This window comes from Haliotis rubra, unplaced genomic scaffold (assembly GCF_003918875.1).
Source record: "Haliotis rubra isolate DU_JTF1 unplaced genomic scaffold, ASM391887v1 Scf224, whole genome shotgun sequence".
Classification (NCBI taxonomy): Eukaryota; Metazoa; Mollusca; class Gastropoda; order Lepetellida; family Haliotidae; genus Haliotis; species Haliotis rubra.
Genome location: NW_025766270.1, coordinates 109,848 through 121,787, shown reverse-complemented (window position 1 = coordinate 121,787; position 11,940 = coordinate 109,848). Strand labels below are relative to the sequence as shown.

General features: G+C 39.6%; 1 protein-coding gene across 2 annotated transcripts; it reads left to right on the top strand.

The window, feature by feature from the left end:
• Nucleotides 1-9,462: 9,462 nt before the first annotated feature.
• LOC124277588 (trihelix transcription factor GTL1-like) lies at nucleotides 9,463-11,940 on the top strand. 2 transcript variants are annotated; one of them, XM_046713306.1, is made up of 4 exons: nucleotides 9,463-9,504; nucleotides 9,991-10,091; nucleotides 10,345-10,622; nucleotides 10,942-11,940. In XM_046713306.1, exons 1-4 carry the CDS (start codon nucleotides 9,479-9,481, stop codon nucleotides 11,563-11,565), a joined length of 1,029 nt encoding a protein of 342 aa, XP_046569262.1. In that variant the 5' UTR covers nucleotides 9,463-9,478; the 3' UTR covers nucleotides 11,566-11,940. The 2 variants fall into 2 exon arrangements, with proteins under 2 accessions (XP_046569262.1, XP_046569263.1); XM_046713307.1 differs by lacking the exon at nucleotides 9,463-9,504 and having other exon boundaries at nucleotides 10,004-10,091; nucleotides 10,398-10,622.

The window sequence follows — 11,940 nt, the reverse complement described above, 5'->3', positions numbered from 1 at the left end:
GATGACCAGAAGTCGGGAACGGTTGTTCCCACAAAAGCACCCCACACCATGCAACTTCCGCCCCCGAATCTGTCGACTTCCTGTACACAACATTGGGCATACCGTTCACGACGTCGTCTCCAGACTCTATGCCTGCCGTCCGCGAATCTGAGGGTAAACCTGGATTCATCGCTAAAGACGACTCGATTCCGGTCTCTCTGGGTCCATCGGAGGTGACGTTGGGCCCACAGCAGACGTTGACGTTGATGAAACGGCGTCAATATTGGCCCACGATATGGACGTCGAGAATGGAGATTGGCAGCCCGCAACCGATTTCGAATGGTCTGTGAGGACAGTCGACCTCTAAACATCTCAGCCCTGGTTCGCGTAGCCGGCAGAAATCTGTCACGTAGGTGACGTAGGACGATTTGACGGTCTTCTGCTTGTGACGTCACACGTGGACGACCCGACCTTGGGCGATCAGAAGTGGTGCCAGTTTGTTGTAGACGACCTCGCAAGTCATACACAGTGCGACGGCTGCATCCCATTGCTCTTGCGACGTCAATAACTGATCTTCCCGCTTGCAACATGCCAACCGCACGTTCACGTTGCACATTTGACAACCGTGGCATTTCAAGTACCGTTAGAACTGTGGTTTAAAAGTGTTTTTTCAATTCTTAAGGCCAATGCAAACACGTGCATATGAAGAAAACTTCGATGCGAAGATCACGTGATCGACTGCACGTGCAAAACCTGATTTGGCACTTACGTCATTTGCACGACGAATGGATGGGTTTGAGTTGGTTTTGCTAGAGTCGAAAGATAGGGATCCCATTTCGGATACATAGATGTATCATCAGAGAAAAATTATTCATTATTTTCCAAATACCTTCAGTGAAGTTTCTTTTTTGACTCAGTATATTTATCTTTATACTAAAGAGTGTGACAGACAAAATACTGCCTTGTGGAACACCCTGATCCTGATTGTAATGATCAGACAGGGTAGAACCCATGCGGACTTGAAACTGTCTGTCATTTAAAAAGTTGGCTATAAATTGAGGCAAGCGGCCTCGTAATCCAAAACCATGTTATTCTTTTAAAATGACATATTTCAACGTAGTGTCATATGCTTTTTCTAGATGATTGTAAACGCAGCACGTGATCGACAGTACTTCTGTTTTTACGGAAACCACATTGTATATCTGTTATTAGGTTATTGGTTTCCAAGTACCAAACAAGTCGATTATTTATCATGCGTTCCATGGTCTTGCAAACACAGCTAGTTAGTGAAATTGGCCTATAATTGGAAGGATCAGTATGATCACGTCCAGGTTTAGGGATGGGCACAATTATAGCATCAAGCCACGACGAAGGAAATTGTCCAGATGTCCAAATATCAACAAAAATAGATAAGAGTGTCTCTAAACATGATTCTGGTAAGTGCTTCAGGAGTTGATAATGTATGTTATCAGCTCCTGAAGCAGTATCATGAACCTGATCAAGGGCAGTATGAAGCTCATGTATCGAAAAGGTTTCATTGTAGTCTTCCCCATTATCGGAATTAAAATTAATAGCTTTCTTTTGTTGTTGTTTTTTATATTTTTGGAATTTAGGTTCATAATTTGATGAGGAAGAATGTTTGGCCAAAGTTTCGCCAAGTTTTATCGGTTTTATTAGTTAATAACTGGTTTCCATCTTTAAGATGGTGAATGCTAGATTTGGAGCCCTTACCTTTGATTTTTTTATCATATTCCAGACTTTAGACATTGGCGTACGCGAATTAATGTTTGACACGTAATTTTGACAAGATTGGCGTTTACTTTGTTTAAAAGTACACCGTGCTTTAGCTTTTAAAATCCTGAATCTAATTACATTATTCACCATGGGGTGTCGACGGAAATAGTGTTCTGCCCTTGTCCGTTCCTTTCTAGCTTGTTTGCATTTATCATTGAACCATGGTTTGCGTATGCGTGGAATTGCAGAGAACGTTGGTATATACTCGTCAGCAATGATATTTATGTCATCAGAAAAAACGTTGAATAGCATCAGGAACATTATTAAAAAGTTCAGGTTTAAGCTTGTCAACACACAGCGTTTCATATAAAGGCCAATTAGCCTTTTTAAAGTTCCATCTTGATGATGGACGAACATCAGATGGATACACGGGTTTAAGTATTGTTGGGAAATGGTCACTTCCACCAGGTCGTCATGGACTGACAAATTCAAATTCATTTAAAAGGTTTGAATCTGAAAGTGATAAATCAAGGGCTGAATATGTTCCTGTGCCAGGGTGTAGATATGTCTTGGACCCATCATTATAAATGCATAAATCATTATCTGACTCCTCAAGTAGTTTACCTTTAGCATTAGTAGTTGTACCACCCCAGAGTGGGTTGTGGCCATTTAAGTCCCCCATAATAACACAGGGTTTCGGGAGTTGGTTATACAAATTTTGAAGGTCGGTCTTCTGAAGTGTGGAAGACGTTGAGATATACAAAGAGCATAGTGTGAGTGCAACGTGCAACAGCCTCGAGACCAGTATTAAGAATAACAGGGCTCTGGATAATATTCTGGTTTATAATGATCGAAGATCATCCAGTGGCCCTCTCACCCGGAGGTGAAACATAATGGTATGCATTGAAATGGCGTAGGTCAAAAGTATCCGTCTGCTTTAAATATGTCTCCTGCAGACAGATTGCTGATGGTGTAAAGTCCTGGATTAATAGTTGCAAATCATTGAAATTATTCTTTAGCCCTCTGCAATTCCACTTTACAATATTATTGGAAGAAACTATCTTTTTGGGGGGTGTATTGGGGATCTACCCCGCATTTGGAGGGTGACAAGCTATGTGCCCTAAAATGGACGTTTTCAGATACGTCCATGTCCTCCAGAGATCCGTATTTGTTGTATAACAAGATCCTTTTGGGGCCCTGCCACTTTGTTTTTTTGAAGCATCATGCTTCGGTTTATTTTTGCTTTTAACAATTTCCTGAGTATCAGATGATGATTGAGACTGTGAACGTGATTGAGAGGATGCCTTATGACCAGAATATGACTCTGACTGCTTTGGGGACGTACGTAGAAGTGATTCCATAGTTTGAGATGATATAGTAGGATATAAAGTCTGTGGAGAGTCGTGTTTGACCCAAGTCAAATTTGTTTGACAGCTTGTGGATGATGTAGATATTTTAGGGCTTGATTCAGTTGATGTTTTGGTTATTGAAGCAAACTTTCTGTAAGTTCTGATCTCTTTACAACTTTTTTGGCATCAGAAAAACTTATGTTTTGGGTAAATTTGAGCTTGTGTTGATCTGCATTTGTTCTTTCCAAATCGGACACTCTTTAGAGAAAGATGAATGATCTCCTGAACAGTTGGCGCATTTTGTAAAAGTACTTGTACAATCTTCAGTTGTGTTTGTCTTCTCACCACAGTGAGCACACACAACGGACAATGTGCAAGTATTTATACCATGGCCATGCTTCTGGCATTTAAAACATCTGAGCGGAGTAGGAATGTACAAGTCAACCTTGATGTTGCAGTAAACTGCCTTCATTGATTTGGGAGCTGTCGGGGATGAAAAGGAAAAATGTTGGTTTGAACAGTTTCGTTGTTGTTACTGGTTGAAAAGCGTCTGACATACAGCACACCTTGATCTTTCATTTCATACACGATGTCAAGTTCCGACATGTTAGCAAACATTCGATCGCGGTCTCTGACAATACCTTTGCTTGTATTTAATGTCTTGTGAGCAGAGACAGTAACTGGAACGCCGACGAACGATTCGGTGCTCATCAGGTTGGCTGATTGCTGTCTTTTAGCGCACTCAACCAGCAGCACACCCTGAACGTAACTTTTTGATGTTCTTAACTTCTCCGGCGATACTCTGAATACCCTTAGATATTACAAAAGGGTTCAACTTTAACGGTGTCTTGTCAACAGTTTCAATAACTAGAAAGCGTGGCCAAAAGTCAATTTATTTGGACGGTCTGAGGTCATCATCAATAGGATCAGTTTCAAGAGGACGTTTGGTTTTCTTTGTTGGGATTTCATAAGCCATGTTTAATGTTTAGATTTCACCATCCGGGCTTCCCACCCACCACGGCGTATCGCAAGGACAATGCTAACGCAAGTTGGTCTCCGACTTGCAGCACCAAGGATACCCGGATGATATACTCAAGCAGAAAAATTAAACGGTTAATTATTCCACCAGATTGGCCCATGAGCCACCGCCTACTGGGCATACGACTCTAGGCAAAATGCATGGAAGTGTGTATTTCAAATTCTGAAGGTCTAGGAAAAACCAAGACTTAAAAATAGCATGTTACAATTCTCAAGATTGTGTGCAACATTACATAATGTAATGCTCAAAGCTTGGCGTGACCAGCCGATCGGTTGAACCGGGCCCATTCAACCACCTGTCAGGGCCGAAGTGGTGTGTTGGGCAAAGGAACACTGTTCCTGGAACCAGTGCCCTCAACCACCAGACTCCCTTCATCCACCGACACAGGGGCGCAACCCACGGCAAACGGGTTGGTGGACCAAATATACCCCCGGGTCCACAACGGGGGGTTGAAGAGCGCTTAGCGTTACCCAGCACCCACCACGAGGAGGTGGCGCTTCACGGGTGTCAATTGTTGTAATAAAACATGGTTTGCTAGATCTAGAATAATTTGCTTCTGTATGTCAATTATTAATAAATAAGAATAATATGAACTAGCACTGGCGTCACATTATACTGACACCAACCATGATCTGTATATAAAATTGAAATACCTTTGTATTGACTTGCATAGTGGATGGTCCCCTCTTGCATCAGTTTGTTACTGAATGTTCAGACATTTCCATGGTAGTGCCTCTACCACATACCACCTCATCTCACTTTATCTTGCTCGTGCCATACATACACCATCAACACAAATGTCTGCCACATCCTGTTGTGGAAAGACATTGGCGAATGAGTGAGTGGTTTTACGCCTCTTTTCGAAATATTCCAGCAATATCACGGCGGCGGACACCAGAAATGGGCTTTAAACATTGTACCCATGTGTGGAATCGAACCCCTGAATTCGGGGTGACATGTGGATGCTTTAGCCATTAGGCTACAACACCGCCCCAAAAGACGTTGGTGGCATGTACCTGTGCGTTTGCCAATTGCATTAGAAAATTACACAGACAAATTTCACATTTAAAGTTTTGGACAAAGCAAGCCCATGTTAAATCAAAGATGTTTACACGTCATGTCCGTTGAGCGCAGATCACATCTCTCCTCAATCATGATTCCTTAAAAAGAGTAAGTAAGACAACTAGAAATGTAAAAGTGTATGTTGCTTTACCATGCATGTGAAAACCGATAATTGAAAAGTACCATTCTTGAGAAGACACCATTATTACCACGAGGAAAAACATGTCGGATGTAACAAGCAAGTCTACGTGTGTTACACAGGTTACATTATTACTGATTGATCGCTTTTTTTAAGCCTCGTGTGTCATAAAGAAGTTATTGCAGACTTTATCACGGTCACCAGCAATCAGAGGTTTTTTTGTAATACTAACAACTTGTAAACAGTTCACAAAAGAAAGATGTTTAATGAGAGCAAGTGAAATGCCTTAACCATGCACATTTAATTGACTGGAAAATTTAAAATCCATTGATACTGCCTGAGACGTATTCAGGTCATCATTTTAAAAAAGTGTATAAATTAGTGTTTGCCCACAACACCACACAATAAACTGTTGGCAGGGATTCAGAAAGTAATGGGAATTAAGGAAAGGTTTTCGGGGGAAAATCAGAAAAAAATGCATTCCTGGAGGAAAAGTAAAAACGCAACCAGCATCAAGAAAACTAAATGAAAAATCAGCAACTTTCATTCATTTATGTAAGTTAGGTGGCATTTCTGACACAGCCAGTTACAGACCTGCTACCATATCACATGGCAACTGTTTTCAACAAACCGAATAGACTTGTATCTCAATGCAAGTATGAAAAGAGTACCTTTAGTCTGTGGAAACTACGTGAAGAACAATCAACATTTAATTTCAAAATATTTTTGTTTGTGTTACCAAATTTCAAAACAACCTTCCATGTCTGTGTTGTGGAGACGTAGTGTTTTTTTATCGTCAATATACACAGATTATATAAAAACGAGAGCTTTTTAGTAATGCAAAATAGATGAAATTGATTTCCGATGCATTCTGTGGAATGAGAGACACTTTGCTGGCATTTGTATATACTACGTGTTTGTTGTTTCACACCGCACTCAGCAATATTCCAGCTATATGGCGGCGGCCTGTGAATAATCGAGCCTGGACTAGACAACCCGGTGATCAACAGCATGTGCGTCGACCTACACAACTGAGATACGAGGACAAGTGTCAACCAAGTCAGCGAGCCTGGCAACCCAGTCCCGCTTGTCGGACCTTTACTACATGGTCCCTAGTATGGTGATCTATCTTCATTTCTTGGCGATCTATAGCCCGTGTTTTATATTGTATTGTGTCCTTTGATTAAAATATCTTCGTTATACATGCCAGTTTTAAATTAAGAGCTAAGTAACTCTAGTATTTTTACTGTCCTTCGATGACAGTTTTTTATGTTCTAGATCCATGCAGGTAGCAAAGGCACTGTAAGTCCCCATGGACCCTAGTATGGTGATCTACCTTCAGTTGTTGGCGATCTATAGCCTGTTTTTATATTGTAGCGTCCTCTATAGTTAAAGTATTTTTTATTTAATTACTAGTTTTAAGTATATATCTGTGATAGTCTAGTTGGTTTTACTGTCCTTCGTCGGCAGGTTTTTATAATTTAAATGTATTTATGATGAATTCACAACTTGTTTATAGTCACGATATGGCTGAAATATTGCCGATGTTACTTTAAATCTTAACTCACTCACACTCATTTATTTTCTAGATTTTTTTTTTAATACTGATATAAATAATATTGTTCTCATCACGATATGGCTGAAATATTGCCGACGTGACGCTAAATATTAACTCACTCACTCACTTTACTACATGGCGTATACATTTCAGTAAGTGAAGCGCCTTCAGTTTAATGTGTATAATACATGTGATACCTGCATCATTAATATATTTCAGCAGATACCATATATATTACAAGTTGTGATTATGGAAGTGTTAGATATGTTTTCTAAACCACTCGTTGTAATATAACTGGTCCCCGATAGCAGTGGGGGAAACATTTGTTTTCTTTGCTCAATAATTATGTCTCATGTAACCTTGAACATGAATAATTGCGGTAATAAAGACCAGAAAGAACGGCAGTAGAGACGATCTCTGACTCTAACAAGGTAATCAGGTTAGTGATATATCTTCTCATATGTTCTCGCCCCTGGCATCTAATGAAACTATGTTATTATACAACCATATTGACGCTGATGTGTGAGGAGGTGAGATAGTATAGAATTTCCTCTGATGGTCAGGTCTAATAAGATCGGATGAAGCATCAGTGTTTCAAGATTGCCATTTTTATTTTTATATCAGCTACACCACATGGTCATGTGCATGGTGAAATGTCATTCTATATTGAACAACAAGATCCTCGACACTGGAACTCAGCAGGTTGCTTTAAGCTTTTTCCATGTGCGTATACATTGAACGTGATTGTTAGTTCGTTCCTTAAGTGGCATTTAGAAGCTGGTATGATGAAGTGGAACACTTTTTTTTCACTTTATCTTCACTTCTCATCTAATCGCCTACTACAAGTCAAGAGAGGTATAATAGCCACCCTAGCCAGAAGGGCAAAGAACATCAGCTCCACAACCAAGGCCCTTGAAGTCGAGTTAGAACACCTTCGCCATGTCTACATAAACCTTAACGAGTATCCAGCTAACCTAGTCAACAGGGTGAGTGAGTGAGTTATTATTTAACGTCACATCGGCAATATTTCAGCCATATCGTGACGCCTAGTCAACAGAACCATCAACACTACAGTTAACCCAAAAGACAAACCACCACGTCAACAATCAGTTCCGTTCATCATCAGTCTACCATACGTCGATACAATCAGCCACCATATCCGGAGACTACTTAAGAAGCAAGCCAACATAGATGTTGTGTTCCAAAGAGGCACATCAATTCAGCATATCCTACAAGCCAACGGTAAACCACCTACAAGCAACAAAGAAGACCCTTCAGGCGTTGTCTACCACATTCAATGCGTACATAGGAGAAACGTGCGGCCCCTCAACCTGCGAATCAATGAACATCAGACATCTGTAAATAAAAAAGACTTCAAATCAACCATTTCCGACCACACCCAAGCCCACCCGAACCATACCATACTTTGGAACAATATCAGCATCCTAGAAGCCAATCGGTAAGATTACAAGATAAGTAAACTCTTAGAGGCAATCAATATCAAACGACTCAACCCGGCAATCAACAGAGATCAAGGTTATTACATCCCCACGGCTTACGATCAACTAATCAAGCCCAATCAAGAATAACCCACCCTTTAACTACTGGCTTCTATCATTTCTTATCACAACAAGTCTCATGTCACACACCGTACATCAACCTCTTCTATTGTATAAACACAATACCCGCCATGTATATATTTCTCCTTGTGCAAATGTTGAGTATCATTTGCTTGATAACGGTGTTAGGATCTGCACCGAAACGTCGCCACTACTGCAACAAAGAAGTTGTCTATCCATTAAAAGTGTTCCACTTCATGATTGCTAGTTGCTTGCATGTAACTTAGAGTTCTTCGCAAGGACATGTCAGGTTCGATCGTTCGAGAAATTTCTTGGTGGGACAGTTTCCGGAAGATTGGCTTCTGAATTCATGCCTGCTTCGAACACCATTTTGTACTCTATATAAAACTGAGACAGGGACAGTATTCTGAACATGATGGTATACTGCGTGTTGCTGCAATAACATATTTGAGCCATTGCTTTGACTATTTAATTGTGAGCTTGAAAGTTTGAGTTTCATTATCATTCATAGATTATTCATATATCTTCCTTTTTAACAATATATTTTAAGTTAATCTGTGTGTTACATGTGGCCAATTAATCTCCCCACATCTAAAACATTGTACACGGACATCATCTATCAACGACTGTAACATCATTTTACATAGGTACGCTAGTTGTTTGAGATCCACAATATTGATACACTAGTCGATTATTTCTGCAACACTGAAGGATTTTATGCAATTAATCTTAAAGGTCACATGCAACGTAAAACACAACTTTGCAGATTCTGATACCTTTCGGTATGGACTTACCGAAACAAATCATCAAAAATGCAAATTCAACTTATATGGTTGAAAAATAACGCGATGAAAAAACCCGCGCGAAATCGGAGTTCAAACGATTCACTAAGGGCCTATTCGATTATGCAAAACCGGTTTTGGTTTCGGGAAAACCATGCACTCGATTATGTCGAAACCTAAAACTGGTTTCTGAAACTCAGCAACCATCTCCGAGGCAGGTTTCGCAGTTTCGGTTTCGCGTTCTCGCACAACAAACATGGCGGAAACGACAGGAAAGGACGGGTAAGTAAACGATTCATTGTTGTTTTAGTTTAATCGACTGCATGATTTTGAAACGTGGAGACAATATATGGCGGCATTGAAGCCACAACTCAAGTTTTCAGTAACAGTTGTAGCCATGGTTTTGAGTTTACATGTATTGATGATACAATTTATGTGAAACGGCGTATCTAGCTGAAGGCCAATTTTTTGTCCTATACTGGCTAGCCACCACTTATCGCCAGCACCTGGCTGTAGCGCTTGAACAAATAGGTTGTCACGTACTTCCGTAGTATTTCACACATTGACATATAAAAAAAGCGATAGGCTACGAGAATTAAAATCAAGCTGTCTGCCGAAGCGCTACAGACAGGTGTTGGCGATAACCTGGTCGCTAGCCAGTACAGTCGCGTTGTAAAATATTGTTTTGATAAGAATGATTTCACAAACTTTCAGTTGTGTACTGTTAATCATAACTATTCAGTAGTCCACACAACATTAACATTTCAGTTCTGAGAGTTATTGGAAGGATGTAACCTTGCAATTTCCCGATGGTTATGAGGTGACAGTATGTTTGGAAAGGCCAGTTATTCAAAAGCTGGATGCTGGAGGTAAGTTAAAAGACCCATAATAGTGAAAACCCAGAAAAGAAAAAATAACTTTGAGTACAAAGGTATATCCATTCTTCCACCCAGTCCATAGTTTTACAAACTGATTGAAATTTACACCTATAAATATGTTTTGTATGAAGACACATACATGTATAGCTCTATCTCATTATGTAAGGATGGATTTCATCGTCAGTTTTAAATATGCCATTGACAAAATATAACATAAAAAAATCAATATCTATCTTCATGTTAGACGTTAATCTGATGAATGAAATCCGAAAACAACTGCTCCACTGTCCATCCCAGTCAGTCCAAGATCCATCTCCAGTCCAGGGATCACCTCCATCAGTCCAGGCTACACCATCTCCAGTCCAGGGACCTCCTTCATCAGTGAAGGGTCCATCAGTCGAAGGTCCATCATCATCAGTCCAAAGCACACCTTCTTCAGTACATGACTCACCATCATCAATCCAGGTAGCAACTCCATTATTCCAAGAGGCTAATGATACTGAATCTTCGACTTCAAATCAGGTAACTAATTGTGCTTAAATTTAAGTGCAAATCATTGCTTAAATATATACCGTAATAACAATACATTACCGTGTGTTTAGCTATTACCTTTTTGTACTATCACTCACATTCTTTCATGTTATTGCAAGTAAAAAACAACAATGTCTATGCACGATGAATTCCCTTTGAGGTTAATTCTGTCATAATAATTCTACACAAATGTACATGCTTCTGCTATTTAAATTTGTCTCTGATTGTCTCCCTTTATACCTTTATTCAACCCGAATAAGTCATTTCTCATCACACACACTGATTTTTGCCTCTGCTCTATACATTTCAGTACTCGCAAGATGTTGACCTCGGAACAAACAAATGGTCTATTTCTGCTGTCCACAGATTGATTGATTTGTACCAGGAATCGGAAGCCAAATTCACTTCCGTGAAGTATAAGAAGAAAGAGATTTGGGCCGACATTACCAAAAAGCTTCAGGGTGAAGGATTCATTGACAAAAGCATCACAAGTGTACAGGTTCAACAAAAATGGAAGAATGTAAGCAAGAAATATCGAGACACAGTGGACCACAACAACACCTCTGGGAACAATCGAAAAAGCTGTCCATTCTATGAACGACTGCATGAGGTGCTTGGTCACAAGCCGAAAGTACAACCTAAAGTTCTAGCCTGCTCTTCAAGTGGTGTTATCAAACCTTCCATAGAGAAAAAAAAGAGAAAGTTTGAAGGAAAAATTTATTCAAGTTCAGATGAAAATGATGCAAGTCTTCCATCGATCATACACAGAAGGCCCAGAAAGAAAGTAAAGTCTAATGTTAAGGGTGAAATTTCAACATTTCGGCAGGAACAAAATAAAAATCAGCAACAACTCTTGGAAACTATTAAAAAAATGCATGAGGACCGAATGAGAATGTTCGAATCATTCTTGGATGTTTTGAAAAAAGAATCATAAACTGACTTCTTTACTATTGCCAATCTGTTTAAGATTTTCATTAGATTATATTAGTAAGTGCACAGAAATGGCACTGTGATGAAGACGTTTGTTTTGCAGCAAGAAAACAATTTCTGTTTGTATATTTCATATTTCCGTCTATTTTTTTACAGTAAAGTGCCAAGAATGTCAAGGTGAACATGGAGCTTACACATGTGTTATCCAAAGAAATTGCTAGTGTAATATATTTAATTTTTTTTACGGTTTAAATTTTTTATTTCTCACCATGTTTTTTCTGATGTCATGTCATCCTTTTGTTCATCAGTACCTGTTGGTGCTAGCATGTTTACTGCAGTATTTCTTTATATTGTGCAATAATAGTGAGATACCCTTTGA